At 42.8% G+C, this 26,179-nt stretch overlaps 2 protein-coding genes across 2 annotated transcripts in view; both read right to left on the reverse strand.

The window, feature by feature from the left end:
- Positions 1 to 4,343, reverse strand: part of LOC139452392 (salivary peroxidase/catechol oxidase-like) — a 163,198-nt gene extending 158,855 nt beyond the window's left edge. The window contains exons 1-2 of the mRNA XM_071233861.1: positions 4,296 to 4,343; positions 3,354 to 3,556 (exon numbers count right to left, since the gene is read on the reverse strand). Coding sequence (XP_071089962.1) covers positions 3,354 to 3,549 — 196 coding nt within the window. The 5' untranslated portion in view covers positions 3,550 to 3,556; positions 4,296 to 4,343. The remainder of the gene's footprint in view (positions 1 to 3,353; positions 3,557 to 4,295) is intronic.
- Positions 4,344 to 5,988: 1,645 nt separating this feature from the next.
- The window catches only part of LOC139451705 (myeloperoxidase-like), a 52,553-nt gene continuing 32,362 nt past the window's right edge, over positions 5,989 to 26,179 (reverse strand). Inside the window, exons 11-14 of the mRNA XM_071233024.1 lie at positions 13,950 to 14,503; positions 13,214 to 13,383; positions 11,646 to 11,745; positions 5,989 to 6,485 (exon numbers count right to left, since the gene is read on the reverse strand). Of these exons, the coding sequence (XP_071089125.1) occupies positions 6,068 to 6,485; positions 11,646 to 11,745; positions 13,214 to 13,383; positions 13,950 to 14,503 (1,242 nt within the window). The 3' untranslated portion in view covers positions 5,989 to 6,067. The remainder of the gene's footprint in view (positions 6,486 to 11,645; positions 11,746 to 13,213; positions 13,384 to 13,949; positions 14,504 to 26,179) is intronic.

Below are 26,179 nucleotides of genomic sequence, written 5' to 3' on the forward strand. Positions count from 1 at the left end.
CTTAAACCCCTCAAGTTCTCAACTGACGTAACCTTATATTAATACTTACTATTTAATACTTGGAGCAATTAAGTAAAAGACCTAGAATTGCTGAACTTTACATTGAAAATCAACACAATGACGTTAACGCTACGGGATCCGTATCCACAGCTCTAAACCCCAAGCACATTCAGTTCGCCTGCCTGTCGGTCTGTCAGTATTCACTGCTGAATTGGAGGCAATTCATCATGCACTCAAACTCATACCGGAACTTCCGGAAGCAAAGTCTCCCTATCAGTCTCACTAAGTGCACTTTAAGCCACCACCTACTCCCTTTAGTAAACTAGAGATCAAAATCAAAATCAAAACCTCTATAGCCCAACGTTGGCAAGCCCAGTGGGACGCAAGTAAGATCTGCAGATGGCTATACAAAATTCAACCAAAGATCCAACAAAAGCCAAACTCATACTCAAATGACAAGAAAGTTGAAATTGCCATCTCACGCCTCAGACTCGGTTACAAAAAGCACTATGACAAGGTTTCTTCATCTTGCTATCAGGTTGAAACCATTGCTCACTTGTTACTAGAATGTCAAGACCATGCCCCAGCCCAGGCTCGGTTAGACCAAGAATTGCAGTTAGATCCGTTATCTGTCATAGATCTCCTAAAGCCATGAGATGCAATAGCGGAGGCTAAACTAACTCTATCTCTGAGAGATAAACAGCTACTAGAACGTATATAAACAGAGCAGCCAAAGATAAAAATAAAAATATATCAATATACGAAAAGAGAAATCATATCAATACAAAAACAGAATTTATGTGAATACCAAACACAAGAGATAAGTGTACCCTTCTCACCAACATGAGTCCCAAAGAGGGACAGGTCAGCTGAAATTGTTAAGGCAGAAGGAGACCCCTTTAACACTTAAAGCAACAACGATGACAGGCAATACCGTGATCAGGTATGGCGAATGCAATAGTTGGTTATGATTCCTCCCTTTCCTTCATGGTGGTAGATAGCGTATCATGCAGGCTTTTAAGACCGCCTCCGTGGTCTAATGGTAGAGCGTCCGCCCGGAGAGTGGAAGGTCCGGCGTTCGATCCCCGAGCGCGTCATACCAAAAGACGTTAAAAGATGGTACTTGTTGTTACCCTGTCTGGCGCTCGGCATTAAGGGGATAAAACAAGGACTGGTCGGCTCGGAGTCAGTATACTGTGTCTGAGTGATGGTATCTCAGTGAGCTAGCACTATAAATCGGCATCAGTCCGGACTAGTACAAGCAGCCACACAGACATGTGCATGCCACTTTTAGCAATATTCTAGCAATATCACGGCGGGGGACACTGGAAATGGGCTTCACACATTGAACCCATGTCAGGAATGGAACCCGGGTCTTCGGCGTGACGAGCGAACGCTTTAACCACTAGGCTACCCGACCGCCCCAGAGGCTATAAAATCACAATAAACACCCTCTGATTGGAACAGCTGATTTGACTACGGAGGCTAAACTAACTCTATCTCTGAGAGATAAACAGCTACTAGAACGTATATAAACAGAGCAGCCAAAGATAAAAATAAAAATATATCAATATACGAAAAGAGAAATCATATCAATACAAAAACAGAATTTATGTGAATACCAAACACAAGAGATAAGTGTACCCTTCTCACCAACATGAGTCCCAAAGAGGGACAGGTCAGCTGAAATTGTTAAGGCAGAAGGAGACCCCTTTAACACTTAAAGCAACAACGATGACAGGCAATACCGTGATCAGGTATGGCGAATGCAATAGTTGGTTATGATTCCTCCCTTTCCTTCATGGTGGTAGATAGCGTATCATGCAGGCTTTTAAGACCGCCTCCGTGGTCTAATGGTAGAGCGTCCGCCCGGAGAGTGGAAGGTCCGGCGTTCGATCCCCGAGCGCGTCATACCAAAAGACGTTAAAAGATGGTACTTGTTGTTACCCTGTCTGGCGCTCGGCATTAAGGGGATAAAACAAGGACTGGTCGGCTCGGAGTCAGTATACTGTGTCTGAGTGATGGTATCTCAGTGAGCTAGCACTATAAATCGGCATCAGTCCGGACTAGTACAAGCAGCCACACAGACATGTGCATGCCACTTTTAGCAATATTCTAGCAATATCACGGCGGGGGACACTGGAAATGGGCTTCACACATTGAACCCATGTCAGGAATGGAACCCGGGTCTTCGGCGTGACGAGCGAACGCTTTAACCACTAGGCTACCCGACCGCCCCAGAGGCTATAAAATCACAATAAACACCCTCTGATTGGAACAGCTGATTTGACTGCCGCATCACGGCGAAAGTTAATATTCATAGAATAGTAGAATAGTCATTGTCGGTAGGCATATATAAACAATTATATCTACAATTACAGGTTACAAATGCACAGATGTCGTTACTACAATATTCAAAGGATGTGTGGCAACACATTTCATGCAGAAAACACGATAGAAATCTACAAAGGGAATGTATTTACGTTTTGGAGACAACAGAGAGCTTGGAATTTTGACGCTTTTATTATACGACTGTGACGTCATATCTTTTGCGTCACAATGAGCGATATGACGTCACAATGGTGACGCGCGATGTAGAGCGAAAGCCTGCAAAGCTTGCTTTGTTTTCTTTAGGGATGCCCACCTCATGTTAGCTTACCAAGTTACCGTGCTTTTATGCTATGGTATAGTATGGTTATCTCCTAATTACAACCTCAAACATTGTTATGTTATTTCTATTTTGTGCATGAATCACGTCAAAATGAGTAACATCAGAGAAAATTGTTCACTTTATTGGTGTTCAGTTTCATACCTAATTCCATATCTACTTTTCTAAGCCAGGTTAAATTTGTTGAATGTTTGCACTGTAAACGAGTATGTATGTATGAAATTAGAGTTGAAACGTGATTACAACCAGTGAGCATGTTTTCATGTGAAATAGTCGGAGTCGTACAATGTTTTTTGACGTTTTTATTTATTCATATAATGTTTTTCATTATTTTTTCTCCAATACCTCATTGGACAATTTAAGGTTGTGAAGGATCTTAAAAAGATGTTAATGCATTGATAGTTCGTATGATGTTACAGGGAAGTGTCCTTAATGAACTGTGTCACTTCCCACTCACTTTTACCCTGATATTATCACTCTCTCACTCAACAAAAATATCAGGAGGCATCACATGGCAACTGTCACTAAAAAAACAATCAACGGTTTTACAGACCACGGCCTGAAGATGATGTTTGAAGGTGACACCCCTTGTGGACCTGACATTCATTCGACCTAATGCTCTCAGTTTAGTGATACACGACAAAAGATGTCAACCTACTATTTTACCCTGTAAAGTATACCTTACCTAATTCCGCAAAGGCTTTTTCTTGACTCAGTTCTTCCTCAAGCTGAACTCTGGCCTGAGTAACAGCCGCTTCCAGTTGTTGTGAACTGAGACTGATTTGCCCAATGTTGTCGCTGAGGGAGGCCAATGCTGCATCAGTTTTAGCCACCATCAGCAGCAGAATCAGCTGCGAACCAAGCGCTGCCTGCTTCAGCATTGTAGTTCTACATAATGACAATAGAAGACCTTTTACACTTAAAGTAGATACTAGTGACACGATTCTCAAGGCTTCCTGGTACGAATGCATTATTTTACATATAACTGTACCCACTATACATAATAATCCATGCTTTTATCTAATGTACAGAGTCCTATATCTATCATGCATAACTGTATGGTTTGTTACCCAACAACATTGTGCATGTATGGGTGCACATTTTCATAAATTTGAATGATGCATAGGGGGTCGATAAGTTGACCAGCTCCTTCAAAATCCTGCCAAATACCGACTTATAATGTTTCCATAAAATGTCCTATCCTTGAAACCGAATAGTCCCGATGGAATCCTAGGTTAGACGTTGTCACCAGCAATCTGTGCAAGTCGTAAGACGCGACCAAATATATGGATTGGTCAAGTGTGTCACAGCACCCGACGTGGATCGTTGCACATAAAATCAATCACTGGATTATTTGGAGTGTAGCGAACCAATTACTTGATAAGTTTTGCAATAATAATGTAATAACAGCTATGTTTGACTTTCAAAATAGTTGTCAAGCCTTTTAAAGTCTACCTGTATGACAGATATATTGTCATAAGCACAGTATTATCTATCACTGGAAATGCCAATATCCCGCTTAGCAGCATGTAGGTAAAAAATTAACAATATGTTAACTATTTATTCCAGTGCTGATAAAGTAAAATGCATGTACACTAACGCAGACTCACTCCTCGGTAAAACTTACCTCAGACAGATCAACTCTTGTGCGTGTTTTCTCTGGCAGTAGTCTTCTTTCAATGGCCTATCATTTGCGTTGTGGTGCTCTATATCTTGACAACCGTTGACGTTGACGATTCTCTCAGCGACAAATCAGCGAGAAGAGGAAGTAAGCTGCAAACTACATACGTGGACAATGTGTGTCAAATGATTAAGGGACACGGAGATAGCTGGTACACAAATATATAAGCTTACATCGAATATACCTCAATATGTCTTCAAGTTTCTCATAAGAGACAAAGCAATTGTTTCAGGATCTGTTGTTTCAGTAGGTTTGCAGAACTTCAAATGAAGTAAAATGTCGAATGACCTTAAGCCCAATCCCCCGTCTACATAGAGAATGTAACGCCTCGAAAGTGCATCGACATACCTAGAAATGTAATCCTAGCGGACAAGGGCTTTAGACGACTGAATTAACACATGCAGATCCGATAGAAAGTTTACATTTGTTGACTAGTATGATATCTAAAATGGATAGAAATGACCGGGTCACTGTAACTTGATAATGCCGTCATATTGCTTGAGACCCGTGAAGATCCGGGGTAGAATAGGTCTTCAGCAACCCATGCTTGCCGTAAAAGGCAACTATGCTTGTCGTAAGAGGCGACTAACGGGATCGGGTGGTCAGACTCGCTGACTTGGTTGATGCATGTCATCAATCCCAATTGCGTGGATCGATGCTCATGATATCAATCACCGGGTTGTCTGGTCCGGACTCGATTATTTACAGACCGCCGTCATATCGCTGGAATATTGCTGAGTGCGGCGTTAAACAACAAACCAACCAATCAACCAACATATTTGACGCGAGGTGGATTGTGCTGGAAGAGGGAAAGCGGCCCGTCAACACATTACATTTAAGTAGCCTTTCAAAGTCTGATGCTTGTCTATGTATACAGCGGTTTTGAATGCGTGAAGCTCTGTCAACATAATACATTGTGTGGTTGTTTATCCGGGTATCTAATACACAGTACACAATAACATTATAAGAAAACGGCAGTCGTGTTTCTCTGCTTTCATTGGCTGGAGTAGATCCCGGAACATTTCACATCGTCAAGCTTCTGTGATTCACTAAGGCATTTTGTATCGTCTCCCCTTCTGCTTATGTAAAAGGAAACAAACTCCCCCATTGAGTGAGGTATTCACAAATCCACCCCACAAGGGCATCCTGGCCATTAAATCGATCTGGTTCACCTTTTGTAGCTAAGATTATACACTACGTTTATGGAAATGTGTGAATTGTTCTGTGTTGTGGAGACACGGGTGACTCAGTGCTCATGGATCTGCATTCACTGGTCCCCATTTCTGCCTTGTTCTAGACATTGTAGTTTACAACATGAAGGAAGCTAGTACGTATCTTCTGTAATTGGGATTATCTGCTAAAAACTGCTAAATTAATATACACCACGCGTTTTTCAACAAGCAGACAAAGACACATGTGTTAAAGTTTCGGAGTCAAATTTGCTGGGACTGCCAATTTGCCGACACTTGTCTTCCTTTAATAAAGCCTGACGGGTCTCGTCCCCCTTTAATATAGTCCCCCCCCTTCCCCCCCCCCCCCCCCCCCCCCACACACACACACACTTTAATACAGCATGGCGGGCCTCGACCCCCTTTGATATAGCCTGACGGGGCTTAACATTGAACAAAAACTAGATTGATATATTTGACTTTTTATTTGATGCTTCGTGTATGCTGGGAGTCTCAATTCGGAACGTTCGTGGAGTTCATCACGGCCATCTAAACACATGCCATGTCCTGGGTGACAAGACCAGAACACAGACAGGCAGTGACCGTCATACTCTCCTCCTCGCCAAACAGAGGATGCGCAAACATAGCAGCAGCTTCGTCTTCGCCATCCACCCGATTCGATGAACGCCGCCTCCGCGAACACCCGTTTGTGCAAGAACAGTGTCGTGACCGTCTTCCTCTGCGGCACTCACTCCATGGACCCCAGCTTCCTTCATCACATGGATTCAGATTGCACGACTTCTTCTCAGCACCCTGCCCAATACAGCTGCAGGTGGAGCAGGAGCGGGTCCTCGTCTGTTGGCCTCCGTCACATCCGCTCCATGTCTGCCAGGTCGTCCACAAACCCAGGGGCTGGGTCTCCCTCCAGTGTGTCAGGTTAATCTCGTCCAGGGTGCTGCACCACACACTTGAACAAAAAAAGTCCACAATTAGCAACTGAGAAAAACACATGGATTCGTGCACCTATTTTTCATTATAGTTTTGAGCTATTGTTCTTCATGTGACTCTTCATGGTCGTCCGTTCGTGTAGCTCTCTATGCCATTGCTGTCGCCAGTGACAGCTCCCGAGCGGCCTACAACCAAACATAAGTTGGACTCGCAATCGCCAGGCAAGTAATGACGTTGAATGCTCTTGCCCTGCTGATTTGTTGTGTTTGTTTGTTTTAGTTTTTGTTTATCAACTCAAAATTCTATTTCATTTCAACTATCATTAATAAGAACGTAAGGGTGCTTTCCAACTGTCTGCAATCCCGAACCAATCTGATGACATTGCCAACGTAAATTCATCTGATAATTATAATTATGCCAGTCGTCAAACTTTCCCAATTCACTAGAATGACCTTCCCAAAGATACACACCAAAATGTAAATGCTACTTCCTTTGGGGTTAGGGAGGGACAGTTTCTTCTTGCAACGGCCACTTGACAACAGGTGGCAGAGATGATACCATGAGGGTAACGAAGGAGTTTGATGTGCTTTTTGGTGAAATAATGCATAACGTTACAGGCAGCATTACTCGAGGTCCCTAAATAAAGCTGGTCTGCATCAAGCCACTGCACGATCCCTACCAACAGGGTAAGAGGACACACGATCATCCAAGTCAACGAGCCTGACCATCAAATCCCTCTCTGTCGACTCTTACGACAAGCATAGTAACTGGGGACCAATTCTACACCGGAATTCCTGTGGTTATTTGATAAAGGAAGATGCTGGATAATTAATGATTCACCCTCACGAGTGTTTTGGGACAGATAAGGTACCCAGTGTTTCGTGCTTTCCATCATGTCAGACTTCACTAAGATGATAATGTACCCAGTGTTTCGTGCTTGCCATGTCAGCCTTCACTAAGATGATAATGTATCAACTGTTTCGTGCTTGCCATGTCAGCCTTCACTAAGATGATAATGTACCCAGTGTTTCGTGCTTGCCGTGTCAGCCTTCACTACGATGATAATGTACCCAGTGTTTCGTGCTTGCCATGTCAGCCTTCACTAAGATGATAATGTACACAGTGGTTCGTGCTTGCCGTGTCAGCCTTCACTAAGATGATAATGTACCCAGTGTTTCGTGCTTGCCATGTCAGCCTTCACTAAGATGATAATGTACACTGTGGTTCGTGCTTGCCGTGTCAGCCTTCACTACGATGATAATGTACCCAGTGTTTCGTGCTTGCCATGTCAGCCTTCACTAAGATGATAATGTACCCAGTGTTTCGTGCTTGCCATGTCAGCCTTCACTAAGATGATAATGTACCCAGTGTTTCGTGCTTGCCGTGTCAGCCTTCACTAAGATGATAATGTACCCAGTGTTTCGTGCTTGCCATGTCAGCCTTCACTAAGATGATAATGTACCCAGTGTTTCGTGCTTGCCATGTCAGCCTTCACTAAGATGATAATGTACCCAGTGTTTCGTGCTTGCCATGTCAGCCTTCACTAAGATGATAATGTACCCAGTGTTTCGTGCTTGCCATGTCAGCCTTCACTAAGATGATAATGTACCCAGTGTTTCGTGCTTGCCATGTCAGCCTTCACTAAGATGATAATGTACCCAGTGTTTCGTGCTTGCCGTATCAGCCTTCACTACGATGATAATGTACCCAGTGTTTCGTGCTTGCCATGTCAGCCTTCGCTAAGATGATAATGTACCCAGTGTTTCGTGCTTTCCATCATGTCAGACTTCACTAAGATGATAATGTACCCAGTGTTTCGTGCTTGCCGTATCAGCCTTCACTACGATGATAATGTACCCAGTGTTTCGTGCTTGCCGTGTCAGCCTTCGCTAAGATGATAATGTACCCAGTGTTTCGTGCTTGCCATGTCAGCCTTCACTAAGATGATAATGTACCCAGTGTTTCGTGCTTGCCGTGTCAGCCTTCACTAAGATGATAATGTACCCAGTGGTTCGTGCTTGCCGTGTCAGCCTTCGCTAAGATGATAATGTACCCAGTGTTTTGTGCTTGCCATGTCAGCCTTCACTAAGATGAAATATGTAGAGGGGAATGTCCGAGTAACTCTCCATTCCTGAAAAAATAATGGAGCAGAGGCCCCGCAGGGGCCGAGGCCCATTATTTTTAAGGAATGGAGAGTTACGAGGATATTCCCCTACTTAAAACTGATCCCTACTTTTAAACTTTGACAAATATTTTGTAGTTGGAAATATTTGAAAAATAAACCAGAACTCTTTGTTGTCCGTATTTATACTTGTGAGTCGACCTTGCGTGATGCACGAGGAATGCGTTCTCTGCCGCTTTTGCACGTGCGCCAAGCTCCGTGGCGAGTTGACATTTACAATGCATGGTACACGGCTCTTCATAATTGTGTTGGGTCCTAAACTAGTATTTATCAATCGCTTGCACATTGTTAATACATGCTGATGGGTATAATTGGTAATATAGAGCCCCGAACAAGCGATATTTATGTTACCTTATTTGTTTTTTCTCGTCAAAGGTTTATCTAACTATCTATAAATATGAACATTGTTGTGGGTAACGTGCTCTAACACAAACTATATACATATTATTTTGAGCTTTTAAGCATTATGCAAAATAGTGAAAATATTTAATAATTAATTTCACATCATGCCTTCATGTGCCACAATAGCTGAGGTTGACAATTACACGTTTTCAAATGTAACGATACGGGTTCGAACCCCGCTTGCGACACATGTTTTCGGAAAAAAATTAAAATATTCACTTGTAAATAAATTTTAAAAAATAGTTCCGTCTGTTCCAAGTGGAAATTAATTCAAATGTTGCCTCAAGATAATGTACAGTTGACAAGCAACTCTCCATTCCTGAAGAATAATAGAGCGTTCAAACAATGGAATGACGTCACAGATGTGTTTTAATTGGCTTTGGTGTACGTCGGCGATATTGACTGCAGGCTGACGTGATATAGCTGTGATTATAGTGTGGATTGAAGCGTAAATCCTAAATTCTACAACCATTATTCACAACAGATATACTTTACACACACCTATAGCTATGCAATGAATGAGTGATAGGTGAGGATGAACAACTTCTTTAATACAAATTAGGAGCGACATTTCAGTGTAGGTTCTGACACTGTTATCAAACAAGTGCTGGACCCTACACCGAAACGTCGCTCCGAATGTGCATTAAAGAAATTTGTATTAAAGAGGTTGTTCATCCATATACCCACTCCTCACCTAGTACTCCAACCTCTAAATGCCTCTCAAAGACCTTAATGAATGAACGGAAACACCTCCACTCGAACGCTATCATCAGACCTATTACAGATATTAACAATCTAGTCTCTTACAGTTTCACTCAAACTGATTCATGGGCATAACAAGAAGGTAATAGTTCATATTCATCAACCAAAATATGGCAAGCACGAAACACTGGGTACTTTATCTTAGCCGGAACACTCGTGAGGGTGAATCATTAATTATCCAGCATCTTCCTTTATCAAATAACCATATTAATTCCGGTGTAGAATTGGTCCTCAGTTACTATGCTTGTCCAGAGATATTGAATGGGTCAGATCAAGCGATATCTCCTTGGTAATATCAATGAAATAAAACTGCATAACAATGGTTTGCAGACCATTGTGACACTGAAGGCTCTGATCACTGCTGTTCAACTGACAGAGTGAGTAGATCAATGACAAACATAGTCTCACCTCCTGTCTTTTAAAAATTATTAAATATATAAACACTCGTCCACAAAAGTGTGAACTTGAAACGTGTGTGTAATGCTGTATGGGGAAGCTTCTGCCACAGTGGGCATCCTCGTCGTGAAATCGTGTGTTGCAGAATCCAGCGTTTCATTACCCAAATGTATGCAATAAGTGAAACCCATTTTTCTTGCACAGTCGTGATGTGACTAGAATTTTGATAAAAGCGTCGTAAAATTTGTTTATCCACCCATTCGGTATTTATAGCATCTCCAGCCACATATTGTTGACACATATCTCATTAATATGTAAAATGAATTAATAACAGTAAACCCACGGGAACATCCCTTAATTTAGACCGCAGATGTCACAAAGAGCGTTTGAATAGCGCAGAGATGTCAGATTCATTACAGGACACGCAACTGTACACAAAATTGTTTTTGTTTGTTTGTTTGTTTGTAGTTTAACGCCGCACTCAGTAATATTCCAGCTATATGACAGCGGTCTGTAAATAATCGAGTCTGGACCAGACAATCCAGTGGTTAATATCATGAGCATCGATCCAAACAAATGGGATCGATGACATGCATCAACCAAGTTACCTTTTACGGCAAGTATGGGTTCCTGAAGACCTATTCTACCCCAACTGTAAAAACAATGTTGTATCATAATACTGTATCGATGTGTTCCAGTGGGGAAATGTAACAGCTTTTACTTTGTAAGAAAGACATAATTGTCCCAATTTGTGATACCCATCTCTTAGGTGTGAAGTCATGGAGCATTTTATTACGCTTGAGTCAACTTAACCTGTCAACTTCACTGTGTTATTCAGTTGACTGAGCGTTTGAAAGTAAATGTGTTGTATGGAGTTGCATCCCTTTAGGACAAAATGAAATTGGATTTACCAATGCGTTTGTTGACATTTCTGTAGCCTCCGGCTCGGTGAAAACTATATGTTTTATCATTAGAGTGGGTGAGTGGGTGAGTTCGGTTTACCGTGTCAGCTTAATGTGGGAGGAAAGCCCGAAGTGATGCAGGTCTCAGACGTTTATCACTTGATGAAACCCACAAGCACGGGTATGGTGCTGGCAAACCTAGAAACATAATCGGGGCGAAACAGGATTCGAACACACAATCTCGGGTTTCTGGCGTACCAAATGGACGCAACTCTGCACAGCGAATTGAGGTGTCATAGACGACTGGGCCACTCGTGCCCCCTTTTGTCACTAGATAGACCGTCATAAAGGATGGACAAAGCTAGACCTGCATCGCGTCAAGCTTTTTACCCACATCAAGCTGATACGTCGTGAAATTATGTTGCGTTTAACAATACTCACTCCCTGCCTCAATCAACCTTACAACAGGGGTACCTTGTTTGAATATGATTCCCCTTATAATGTTGAAGTTAAACTAATGAACTAGTGTGCTTACGGAGATCCTTTGATGAAAGCGTTCTTTTGAATCTTGTAGGTGTCCGTATTGTCGCACACTACCCTTGACAGGCTCGCTTTCCGGATCTCATTCAGCTGGTCTGCACACATTGAGAACATTCGTCAGCAAAAATCTGTCTGATTTGTAGAAGGGAGTTGATCATGAGTGCAGAGGGTGGCATATTGTAGAGGAGAGTTGAGTGCAGAGGGAGGCATATTGTAGAGGAGAGTTGGGTGCAAAGGGGGGCATATTGTAGAGGAGAGTTGGGTGCAAAGGGGGGCATATTGTAGAGGAGTGTTGCGTGCAGATGGTGGCATACTGTAGAGGAGAGTTGAGAGCAGAGGGTGGCATATTGTAGAGGAGAGTTGAGTGCAGAGGGTGGCATATTGTAGAGGAGAGTTGAGAGCAGAGGGTGACATATTGTAGAGGAGTGTTGAGTGCAGAGGGTGGCATATTGTAGAGGAGAGTTGGGTGCAGATGGTGGCATATTGAAGAGGAGAGTTGAGTGCAGAGGGTGGCATATTGTAGAAGAGGGTTGAGTGCAGAGGGTGGCATATTGTAGAGGAGAGTTGTGTGCAGATGGTGGCATACTGTAGAGGAGAGTTGAGAGCAGAGGGTGACATATTGTAGAGGGGTGTTGGGTGCAGATGGTGGCATATTGTAGAGGAGAGTTAAGTGCAGAGGGTGGCGTATTGTAGAGGAAAGTTGAGAGCAGAGGGTGACATATTGTAGAGGAGTGTTGGGTGCAGAGGGTGGCATATTGTAGAGGAGAGTTGAGTGCAGAGGGTGGCATATTGTAGAGGAGAGTTGAGAGCAGAGGGTGACATATTGTAGAGGAGTGTTGAGTGCAGAGGGTGGCATATTGTAGAGGAGAGTTGGGTGCAGATGGTGGCATATTGAAGAGGAGAGTTGAGTGCAGAGGGTGGCATATTGTAGAAGAGGGTTGAGTGCAGAGGGTGGCATATTGTAGAGGAGAGTTGTGTGCAGATGGTGGCATACTGTAGAGGAGAGTTGAGAGCAGAGGGTGACATATTGTAGAGGGGTGTTGGGTGCAGATGGTGGCATATTGTAGAGGAGAGTTAAGTGCAGAGGGTGGCGTATTGTAGAGGAAAGTTGAGAGCAGAGGGTGACATATTGTAGAGGAGTGTTGGGTGCAGAGGGTGGCATATTGTAGAGGAGAGTTGAGTGCAGAGGGTGGCATATTGTAGAGGAGAGTTGAGTGCAGAGGGTGGCATATTGTAGAGGAGAGTTGAGTGCAGAGCGTGGCATATTGTAGAGGAGAGTTGAGAGCAGAGGGTGGCATATTGTAGAGGAGTGTTGAGTGCAGATGGTGGCATATTGTAGAGGGGAGTTGAGAGCAGAGGGTGGCATATTGTAGAGGAGAGTTGAGTGCAGAGCGTGGCATATTGTAGAGGAGAGTGTAATTGGCTTCTTAAGTGAGTCGATGTAAATATGTCACAATGCTCCGGAGTAGAAAACACACTGTACAGCATGAGGCATTTCTCGGACACATACACACATATCTATCAGGATCAAAACACATTCACTGGGTGTGTGCAACAACTTACATTGCGTGAATTTGACATTTGTGTTGTCCTCTTCAAACCAGAATCGGTCTCCTTCCTTCAGGGCCTGGAACTGCTTCGCCAGGAGACAGGTAAAGGTCGGTCCAACCATTCCTCCGGGCACTGGCTTCTCCGACAGAGCCCCTGGGAATAGGTCGATGTCGTCAATATGTCTGGGGAGAGGCATGGAAAATTAATAGCCAGCTAGTTGATGCAATGAGCAGTTCTCACTCTTTGAGGGACAGCTGATATCCTCACTGGAGTTTCACAGAAGCATTACCATTCCAAAATAACATTCTATTGACTTTGAGACAATATTCCAGGTGATGGTGATGGTGGATATTGTGACTTCCTATCCCGTCAGGGTACGATGACACCCAGTCAGAAATTTAGCCTTCTTACGGCAAGCCATAGCAAGCAATAGTGTTGGGGACGTGTTCTAATCCTGGTCACCAGAAGTAAACATTCAGATCAAGCAGAGTATTGCCTAGTAAATCATTCACTATGTTGTGTTGGATACACAGGTGGTCAAAGGCGCCTCAAGAAGTCTGTAAGCTCATATCCAGTGCTACCGGGTTTAATCAAAGTGGTTAACGCCAATGACCTTCGTCCGAATTTCATCCCACATAAAGCTTAAACAGCTTGATCAAATTCAAGTTGGGCTCGTGTTCAAAGATGCGTTTAATCCAGCTCACTTACCTTCCCCCAACCCACTCACACTCCATGTACCCCTACTCACCTGTACACGTCTTTCAGGTGACCAGCAGCCTTTGCTGTGTGGGTTGTGTAGGCTAATCCAGAGAATGGTGTAGCTTCTGGAATGTTACAGTACTTCCTCCACTTGGTGTAAGACGGAAGTCCGTGGTCTCTTCCTCTCTGGATGTTGAGAGCAGCCAAGTCCATGCTATTCCCATTACTGTCAGCAAACAGATTGTCGGTGATCTCCTGCGATAGCTTGTAGTCCGAATCCTGCATGTCGTCCATAGCTAGTCCCCTGATATAATGGTCCACCTTTCTGTTGGTGACATTAAGAATAAGGGTCGTGTTGCCGAAACTCTCACTTAATTTATCCTTACCAAGGTTGATGTAGGAAGGACTGAAGCTTTTGATGAAGCTTCGAATCATGGAGTGTCCCATTCTGAAAGCCGCCGTAGCGAAGGCGGACCTGATCCTGACATCTGTTGTTGTGTTGTAGACTTTGGCGTAAGCAAAGCCTGATCCAAGTGTCAAACCATATTTATTCATTTCCTCCTTGCCGAGAATTATAGGCAGACACTCGTCGTATGTGATAACCTAAAAACGACCATGTGAAAACACAGGGTTCATGTTTCTCTAACAAAACTGTTGATGGAATATTTTTTCGAAACAATTGTTCATGTTCTATGGCACAAGGAAACGTCTAGTTGGGCTTTAAAAGTTACACGTTTTTAGCAGTGTTAGTAACTATAAAGAACATTTACAACTTCTGGAAATATTTCTTGGGAACAAACATGTGTCCTGTAGTCTGATTGGAGATCGGACCCTAACTTCTGGAAATATACTGTTTCTGATAGAAAATTTTAGAAGTAATTGTGCCGCCATGACAAGCCAACAATTATAAAATAGGTATTTTTATACTTAACCCCAAGTACACCTCAGTAGAGTCTGGTTATCTAATTAAGGGTATTTTATAGTGTTGTTAAGATCAGATGAGCATACAGGTCAGGGGAACATTTTGACATCGTTCTTTGAAGGAACGTTTAAACACACTCGACAAATATGAAAACGTCAATATCCTGAAACGTCATGTGCAAGAAAAGGAATTACATCATGCACCAGGTCAGGTTCCTTTGCACGATGTGAATACCCATGTTAAAAATATCCACTGCCATGATTCAGCAATGCATCTGTTCTCCGACCCTACGAAAAACCCTGAGCCAACCAACACCGACAGTCAGACTGAATCTCGCTTCGTAAGTGAAAAGCATGTTACGTTCCTCTCTTCGCATTGTCCATAACAATGTGTGGGTATCCCCTCAATAAAAATAGAATAACACTTGCTGAGTAAATGAAAAATATAGAGGTTATCACGCGAGTGTGTTTGGGGATTGTAAATATCCTGCATTAGGAATAAACACTGTATTTAGCGAACCTTGGCGAGCTAAAGACATAGTGTTTATTCTTAATACAGGGTATTTACCATCCCCAAACACACAAGTGTGATAACCTCTTTATCATATCATGTCATTCTTTAACCCTGCTCTTCAAAATCGCTTTCCCTCTCACAAACATTATCTAAACATTGCGAGTTTTCCTCGAATGCGCACATTAATATTTATTACGTCACAGGGTAAGTGATGTGTCAGTCGGACAGTGACAGAAGCCAATAAAGTTCCAACTGAAACCTGTTTCTTATACAGTGGCGAAGCAACATATACGCAAACCAACAATTGTTTTAATTGCCTTTCGCGGCAATCCATCGGTCTGTCCGCCAGAGTAACTGCCCTTTGTCAAAGGGAGGCTACTCTAACCCTAGTCTATGAGACGTCACGGACACGGTCAGACGCTGTTGACAGTCGGTCTGTCCAGTCATAACGTTAAGAAGTGTAGTCAGATGTACACACAGCGACAAAACGAAACAAGACAACAATTCAAACATATTTCGGCCAAACCCAATTATATTAATTTGTGTAGAGGTCTACAAGCACAGATATGGCTACTGATCCCGCTTGGCTAGGCCTCGTACCCTCGCAAAGTTGTTTCGAAATTTATATCTCCAAAGTTGCCAAAACTTATAAAATGTCTTAGCTACGTCACAGTTAGACACTGATTTTCAGTATATTAGACTGTTCTTTTGATAAGGATAGCAAATATCCCTGATTTATCCCTGATGACGCAATGTTTGTTTATAAACAGTGAAGGTAGTCCCTACTTGACCTTTGATATTTGCATCTCTATCCGCATATGACCCCAACGAATATCGTTTTTATCCGTTGGCTTTATCCTGCCGAGAAACCCAACCATTATATGATAATGAATAAATATGATTGCTTAATGGATGAGATGTGTGTGTCGTGGATAGGTATGCGTGCCTTTGAATAGGCATGCGTGCGTAATAGATAGGCATGCGTGTGTCATGGATAGATATGCGGCTGTGATGGATAGGCATGTGCTTGATGGATAGGCCTGTGTGCTTGATAGATAGGCATGTGCGTTATGCATAAGGATAGGCTTGATGGCTAGGCATGTGTGCATGATGGCTAGGCATGTGCGTTATGCATAAGCATAGGCTTGATGGTTAGGCATGTGTGCGTGATGGCTAGGCATGTGTGAGTGATGGATAGGCATGTGTGCGTGATGGATAGGCATGGGTGCGTTATGGATAGGCATGTGTGAGGGCTAGGCATGTGTGCGTGATGGATAGGCATATGCGTTGTGCATAAGCATATAGCTGATGGATAGGCATAGTGCGTGATGAATAGGCATGTTGCGTGATGGATAGGCATGTGTGAGTGATAGATAGCCATGAGTGTGTCATGAATATATATGCGGGCCTGATGAATAGGCATGTGCTTGATGCATATAAATGTGAATGATGGGTAGGCATGCTTGCGTGATGGATAGGCATGTGCGCGTGAAGGATAGGCATGTGCTTGATGGATAGGCATGTGCGTGATGGATAGGAATGCTTGTGTGATAACCAACCAAACAAACAAGCAGGTATATGTGCGTGATAGATATGCGTGCAAAAGATGAGTTGAAGTTATGATACAAGCACAAGATGTCAGTTGGCGGTGGCGAGGGTTCTACCTCGAAACTGAAGTCAGTTCAAAGCAGGAGAAACCTTGACTTGACCTCATACACTACACCCAAGTAGAAAAAAGAACCCGGATCCTTGTCATAGCCAACCAATAGCTTTACTAAAGCTAAATCATCGCTAGTGATAGTCTTTCGAAAACAACATATAGTACCGTTTTCTACGAGGTCACTCAACATATACGATATATATTTGGGAAAGTCAAATCAATAAAGTAATAACGTAGAACTAAACATGATTTGAGGTTGAACCTCATAGCATTAGTGAGTTTGGTTTAGCGCCGCTTTTTACAGTATTCCAGTTATATCGCGGCGTGTCAGCTTAATGTGGGAGGAAAGCCCGAAGTGATGCAGGTCTTAAGCGCTTACCACTTTGGTGAAACCCACGAGCACGGGTATAGTGCTGACAAACCCAGAAACATAATCGGGGCGAACCGGGATTCGAACAAACAATTAAAGTAATCATTGTAACACAAGGGACGCAACTCTGCACAGCGAATTGCGGGGCTTTAGACGACTGGATTACCCGTGCCCCCTTAATTACGTAAAGAATTGACTTCAACATCCTTGCGTTTATGAAGGAATATACACAGTGACTGTAAATTGCGTAATGAACTGAGGACAGCAAAATGAAAGCTGTGACACCGTCCAGCGTAATTATTCAATACAGACCCCGCCTATTATATAGGAAATAGTGGGTGTGGCTTCATATAATTTCCTCGACTGAAATTTTTACCCCAAATATTGGCTTGGTTAGCCTTAAATCAGTTTACATTTCTTTATTAATAAAGTGTGTTTACACTGAATACATGAGTAACGTTATGAGGATTATAACACCTAAATAGTATCAACAAACGAATTAAGATGTTCAGTTATCTCTTGAACCGGTCATCGCAAAACTTTCCAGACGCAGTTAAGGCTATTGCTAGTCACTCGCAATAATTTCATGGTGCAGAACTTTCAGATTTACATATCCAAGAAACATACACTAAATATGAAATATTATTATGAGTTTCTTTCGTAATCCGATTGCAAAACAACACTTACTTCAAACGAGTATTGGTGTATGTACATTATGTATCAACGTCCCTGCGGACCCGAGGTAGAATAGGTCTTCAGCAACACATGCTTGCCACAAAAAGGCGACTATGCTTGTCGTAAGTGGCGACTAACGGGATCGAGTGGTCAGGCTCGCTGACTTGGCTGATACATGTCATCGACCTCAGTTGCTTGGATCGATACTCATGACGTCAAGCACTGGATTGTCAGGTCCAGACTCGATTATTTACAGACCGCCTTCATATAGCTGGCATATTGTTGAGTGCGGCGTTAAACAACCAACCTGGGCTTTCCTTCTGGGTGGGGTACATGTATTTGTCGTGGGGGTTCGGGTCCAAACTATTTGCATTCCCAATCAGCATTAAACAGTGCCCAGATGTCTTTAAACAATTAAGTAGTTTATATTTATTTGATCAAAGTATGCCATCTTGGGTTGATTAAACTTTCATATGTTGTTAATACAGCAACGGTGATGACTTATTACAATACTACTCCAACGATTGTGGCGTATTACAATAATCTCGCACACGGCAGAGATGCATATTACAATAACATTGTAATGGTAGTGACATTATGGAATATTACTGCCACGGTAGTGATCTATGCGATACTCCAGCAATGGTTCGGACGTATTACAATGATACAGCAACGATAGTTACGGGTTACAGTAATACAACAACGATAGTTACAGGTTACAGTAATACAACAACGATAGCAACATCGTACAGTTGTTCTGCACGATAGTGACATAACAATCATACAGACATGGTGGAGACGTAAAGCGTTTCAAAATGTTGAGCACAGTTACGTCTCTTAGCTTCAGAATTCAATTTAGTCCTTAGTTAGTCAACATTATAGCCCTGCTTGTTGGTTACATCATAGTAGTAAGCGTCGTTTACGATAAGCATATCTTTGAGTCACGGAGATGTGCATCAATGATCAGGGGTGTCATAAAATAATAATAAAGCGATAAAGAAAAAGTGGTAATAAGTTCACAGGTTTATTAAATAACTACTAATTGTACTAATGGCAGACAGATATACCCAATCTGCTCAAATTAATTATATCAGTGCAAATATACCAGCAATTTAGCCATTCAACAGTAATACAGCATTAAAAGGAGAGCAGCTAAAAATTAATTAATGATTAACACAAAATGATCTGACTCGAGAGGTGCCGGAATTTAGGCCGGGCATTAGAGCGGCTCTAGACCGTGACATGGGTAAACATTAAATAAGGTGTCACTTTGATATTTGACATTAAGCTGACACGCCGTGACACAACCGAAATCCTGTTCAAAGCAGAGTTAAACCAAACTCACGCACTTATTCAGCATGATATGACAGGGAACCAACCCAATATTATAGTTTTATTAACATACAATGACACAACTCTTCTGGCAAGCATTTCTATTCATAATTCAGATTGTCGTGTGAACATTATTTCCATTTAGTATAATGTGGACAGTCGTACAGCAAGGAAAGTGCAGAGATCAAGTTTGTGAGACGAAATGTTGACATGGACAGTGATTTCGTATGACTAGCCTGATATCAGCTATGATTAATGGGCATATTTTCAAAGATTACACAGTACACATGATGATCAAGCAAAGTATAAAGTGACAAAACGTTTGTCAACAGGTAATAGACAAAGAAGTAACACGTGATACTCATTAACTATTAATATTATAATACTAAATGTTTAGAGCTTAAAAATATTCTTGTCCCCATGAGTAACAGCAGCAGCAGCCGGAGCAACAGGCTCAACAGCCATGTCATTATATATATTGGAGATTTGACCCAAAACCAGTACCCGATGCCACAAACGACATCTACGACGATAGTTCTGACCAGTGCAGTCACAGGTCCTGCATGTTCGACTTCTACTCTGTCTGTCGTAGTAGCATGGTCCCCAGGGCGTCCAGGTGCCTGAGGTCGGCTCGTTCCAGTGCTTGAGATTAGTTTCATCCAGAGAACTGCACGCGAACCTGAAATCAAGCAATCAAGGCCTTCGAAACGCTCTCAAAATGTATTACGGAAGGGCATTTCCAACCTTGACGCGATGTCAGGTGGAATTTCCTATTTTGACTAGTACCATAATTTTCCCTCGTTCCAACGGTAGGGCAGGGTACGTTCACCTTTTCGAGAACACCTGGTGTCATCAGTTATAGACAGTGATTCATTAACCCATGCTCTTGATATATGCGGATTCGTATAATGGACTCTGCCTTTAGCAGAGATGTCTTATGATTATAAGAAATTTGTCCATTTCATTTAATCATTTCACTTTGAAAGCAACGGGGTTCCACTGGGTTAAAAGCCTTTAAGATCATCTTTTCCAACTCCGGTTATCATCTCTATTTGATAGGGATTCATAAACGCATGCCTATGACACAGTCGGAATCGTAAAAAAACTTCTTTCGGCAGAGATATATGATGATTATGGAAAGTTTCTCCAAGAATTAAATTCATAAAATGCTTTGATCATGAGTGGGGATGAATAAAATGTGTTTCTGCTGTTTAAGTGGCAATTACTATTTTAAGAGATGAAACATATTGTTTTAGATTGTTATGACTATTTTTATAAAAAGTATTTAAAACTACATACGGAGATCCCTTGATGAAAGCGTTCTTCATAATCTTGTCCGTGTTGTCGCACATGACCCTGGCAAGACTGGTCTGATAACAAATCATAACATTGCCACGAACTTTATCCAGTTCTCACTGACTGATGAAATCACAATAACCACCTTTGATGATTTGACGACCGCGGAGTGACGTCCGGTTTAGAACTTAACAATACAAGGCTTCCTTACTCTTCTCTTGGCGTGCCCACTTCATGATGGCTCACGAAGACGTTGTACTAAAAATGTCATGTGTGCGATTAAAGCATACTGATGTAACAACAATAACGTTCAAAAACCACGATTTGTTTAAAGGGTATTATCAGAGTTTCCAGCTTTGAAATCGATAACGCTTTCATATATATATACTCTAAAGAAGTTAGGGAACACTGATGTGTTTGCACTTAAATCAAAAAGGAAGAGAAGACGAAGACATGCGTAGTATATTCAATAATGACCGAGTATACAGTAAGAAAGAATCATGAACAATCAACTACATTTCATATCGTGAGTGTTGATGTCAATAATATCACTGGGGTCAAAATTGGAAATCCAGGCCATGAGAGAAAAGTCAGTAACGAGTGTGTCCGTAGCAGCCACACATGCAACACAACGACTCCTCATGGATGCCACTAATGTCTGTAGTGTGTTCTGTGGGATAGCATGCCACTCCAAACTCTTGAAGTGGAGGGTGGTTCTCCCTAACACGTCCCTAACACGTCTCGTTAACAGATCCCATACGTGTTCAATAGGTGCCATATCAGGAGAATATGCTGGCCATTCCATGCGAGTAACATTGTTTTGCCCCAGAAAGTCAGTGACCATGCGTGCATGATGAGGTCTAGCATTGTCATCCTGGAAAACCGCCTGTGGGCCTATTCGATTGTGCTCACGGACGTTGACGTCAGCAAAACGTTCCCCACGCCGTCTGTAGACAAGAACACGACCGGCATTATGCTGCAGTGAGAACCGAGATTCGTCAGAAAAAAAGGAACTGCTGACCACTGTTGTCTTGTCCACTGTCGGTGTTGTCGTGCCCATGCGTCTCTGGCTGCTCAGTGACGCGGAAGAAGAAGCGGTCTAACGGCTTGACGTCGGGGCCTGATGTTTCTTTCCCTCATACGGTTTCTTATGGTTTGGTCACTGACATTTGTTCCTGTAGCAGCCCTCAGTTGCCTTCGAAGATGGTTTGGGGTGACTGTTCTCCTCCTCAATGCTTCAACAACGACGTACCGGTCTTCTCTTCCTGTTGTCACACGAGGGCGTCCTGACCTTGGTCTATCACGTACTGTCTGTGTTTGTTGGAATCGCTGACGTAATCTGCAAATGACGGATGGACTTACATTTAACCTTCGAGCAGCTTCCGATGGTGAAACATTCTCATTTAGCCACCCAATAGCTCTGGCTCGTTCTTCAATCGTGAGGTGTCGACGTTGTGGCATGTTGAACACAGTGATGCAGTTTCATAGCGACCTGCCTTTATCAACGCAAATTTCGAACAAAAATTCGCATGAAGTTTTTTCACGAAGGATACTAGAATAGGCTTCATATACTAGCCACATAAAGAAACTGTGCACGGAGAAAATATAGATATAAGGGCACACCGTCCACATATGAAATATAGGTTTGAACACAGCAATTATTGGAGACATTCAAACGCTCATGCCCGTGCCATGCGATATGACGTCATTGATGGGGGCCTATGGACGTGCAATGTGTTACTGCACGTGCAACCTGTGCAGCTGTACACAGCATGTGCAACTCAAAATTCGCTGTCACTTTGGAAAGCATGATCTGTGGTCATTCAAAACTCCAAAACTTCTCAGGCGCAGACACAAGCATATCACAAGCAAATCATGCCAAGATTGATAGCTGCACAGTGTCATGAAGCCATTGGAATTATCCGAGCGGGAATGAGGCAACAACAGGTGGCAACACATTTCCAATGCCATCGTAACACGATATCGGCATTGGTGAGGCGTTATCAGAACACAAATGACGTTGCCGACCGCCCACGTTCAGAACGTCCCCGAGTAACGACGCCAAGACAGGACAGATGGATTCGAGTTACACATCTCCGACACATGTTCCAAACGGCAGTAACGACGTCCCAGACAATTCCTGGACTGCGCCGTATCCATCCCAACACTGTCAGGAATCGTTTACGTCAGTACAAGATTCGACCACGACGCCCTGCCATACGTCCCATCCTGACACACCTTCATCGCGTCAACCGTCTAAGATGGTGTCGAAATCATGTTCGCCAACCTCGAATATGGTGGAGAAATGTTGTCTTTACAGATGAATCAAGGTTCAACATTTCCCACAGTGACGGGCGCCAACGTGACTACCGGCATTTGGGAGAACGTTATGCACGCAACTGTATTGTGGAGAGGAATCGTTTTGGAGGTGGCTCTGTGATGATTTGTGGTGGGATAACAGCACGGCACCGAACCCCTTTGGTGTTTGTTCAGGGCAATCTCACCGGTGTTGGCTACAGAGATCAGATTCTGAGGCCTGTGGTCATTCCTTTCCTGCAACGTCATGGCCCGGGATTGACATTTCAACAGGACAACGCTCGTCCTCACACGGCTAGTGTCGCAATGGAATTTCCTTTACCATAACAATGTCATGTTACTGCCATGGCCTGGAAATTCTCCAGACCTCTCTCCAGATGTAGTTCAGGTCCCGTTGACATTTTCTAATGGTCCGATTATTCAGCTGCTACAGCGTCTGTATCATTTTGTTCTTGCTGTGTTGTATTTCAATCCAGAATATATTTTCTCCGTGCACAGTTTCTTTATGTGGCTAGTATATATTGTACCCATGTTGGAAACTGAGCCCCAGCTGTCATTCGGCGTGACGAGCTAACGCTTTAACCACTGGGCTACCCCTCCTTCCTTATACAATAAAAACGATCATGAATTATTTGCATCTCATAAAAATAGGCATTACAATGATCCAAATAACTACAAGTTTTCGCTTTAAATGTAATGAACTGTTTGACATATGAGATGTATCCATTCCATGTAAGCGATGATTGTAGTCAAAATTTATATGTAATCTGTTACACCTCTTACCGGGAAAAGATAATTAGCCATACTAATCAGTTACAGTTAAACTTTAAACAAAGTGACATGTCGCTGTGAATGTTATTGTCATAGAAGGTTGGTAAAATCAAACCAAGATCTGATGTGAGATACGATAAAGAGAAATATGATTACGGGTGCATTAACAGATCACTCAACGGTGCCACTGAACATGGGTACAATTAGCTGAACATTATTTGGCGAATTATGAAAATGGAAAGTTTGTCAATATCTGAGACAAGACAAACCAGAAACTGAAAGCATCAGCAATAGTACCGCTAATCGCAGATCGTGGGACGATAGATAGTAGATAGATAGACAGTGGATATTAGATTCTGTATGATTACCCTAATATCAGCTTTGATTAATGGATATATCTTGCGATAAATACATACATGAAGATCAAGTATAAAGGGACATTTTTTATTATATTTCTTCAGCAGACAATTGACAGACAGGAAACACGCGACATTCGTTTCTCGTAGTATTACCGAAAGTGTAAAGCTTATGGCTGTTTCTTCTGAAGATCCAGATACTATGCAAATCTCTCCTCCTCAGCCCTCACAACGTCGACAGATGGTTATTATCAATCGACATAACTACATCATTCCCCCAGCAGGATCCATGTTCCATGTTGGGCTCTGTACACATACATAGGCCACCAGGACCACCAGGACCGATAGGATCATTCGGAAACCACGGACGAACAATGCGACCAAGTGGCTGCTCCAACACCGCCCGTCTGCGACCACGCCATTGTTTGTTGGTACAGTAGCGAGAGCGGCTTCTTCCTCCTGACTTACAGCTACTCCATTGTCCCCAGCTTGACCAACTACATCCTCCACAACTACGACTCAGATAGCTCTGACCAGTGCAACCACAGGTCTTGCATGAGCGACTTCTACTCTGTTTGCCGGAGTAGCATGTTCCCCAGGAAGTCCAGGTGTTCCAGGTGCCTGTGCTCGGCTCATTCCAGTGGTTGAGGTTAATTTCATACAAAGAACCGCATGAGACCCTGGAAAATAGGTTAAATTCACAAAATTCCTTATCATAAGTGTGGATGAGCAAAACGGGTATTTCTACTGTATACGTGTTAATAGAAATTGAATGTGTTACAAGAAATTCACATTGTTTTACATTGATAAACATTTATTTTTATAAACGCAAAGGTTTGAATACTACATACGGAGATTCCTTGATGAAAGCGTTCTTCTGAATCTTGCGGGTGTCCGTATTGTCGCACACTAACCTGGACAGACTGGCTTTCCGGATCTCATTCAGCTGGTCTGATAATAAATCATAATTGTATACATAAAAAACTGATACATTGTATTATTAGATACGACTCAAAAGTAACATAACTATTATTTTTTTCTGTAAAACCTGAGGCAAATTATTCCACTATTCCTCCCGAATATCCAATGGTCGATCTTTGGCGAAAGCAGAACCACATCGACAGAGAAACCTCTATCACGTGTGTTGATATATCGTTGTAAAGGCGATGTTACATGTACTATGCCTGCTTCGGATTCTGTAACGTTAACTATGATCGTACATTTCATCATTTTACAAATGATTGAGTTTATTGTAATTCGATACAACTGACTAACCCCAAATCATGGTAAAATTATAACTCACTCGGAGTAAATTTCACATATGCGTTGTCCTCTTCAAACCAGAATCGGTCTCCTTCCTTCAGGGCCTGGAACTGCTTCCCCAGGAGACAGGTGAATGTCGGTCCCAGAAGTCCTCCTGGAACAGGCTTCTCAGACAGAGCCCCAGGAAACAGGTCAATGTCGTCGATGTGTCTGGAAAGAGACGTGTCAGTATGAATCGATGTGATTCAGGGTGTTGTCACAGTGGATGGTAGCGTGTACAGGAAGAACACATTTTCCCTCTGTTGTACTTTCACCACTAGTCGAATAACCAGTCTAGTCACCTCATCGCTCCATCACTATAATTTTCTACACAGCAAAAAAAATGCAGTTTCCGGTATCCGGATACCTGCCGGATACCACCGGACACTTACCCAAAACGCGTCCGGGTATCCGGTGGCAGATACCAAGCCGGATACCAGATCCGTGGTATCCGGCATGGACACCTCACCTGAAAGTATGCCACCTGGAATCCGGGTATCCGGCAGCGGATACCTCACCGGATACCTCAATCTGGGTGTCCAAGGATCCGGCACCGGATACCAAGGATCCGGCACCGGATACCTCATTCTGAGTTTCCAAAAACGTGTCACAATTTGGGGGTGCATTTTGTTCAATTAAGTGTGAAACACCTAAATATATATTGGAAACTAGCCATGAAAATTGAACATTGCTGAAGGAATCCGGCAGGTATCCGGATGCAATCCTGGTAAATGATGTTAGCCTGGGCATATCAGATAGCTGTAGT

The sequence above is a fragment of the Haliotis cracherodii genome, unplaced genomic scaffold (genome assembly GCF_022045235.1).
Source record: "Haliotis cracherodii isolate W230 unplaced genomic scaffold, xgHalCrac1.p SCAF_9, whole genome shotgun sequence".
Classification (NCBI taxonomy): domain Eukaryota; kingdom Metazoa; phylum Mollusca; class Gastropoda; order Lepetellida; family Haliotidae; genus Haliotis; species Haliotis cracherodii.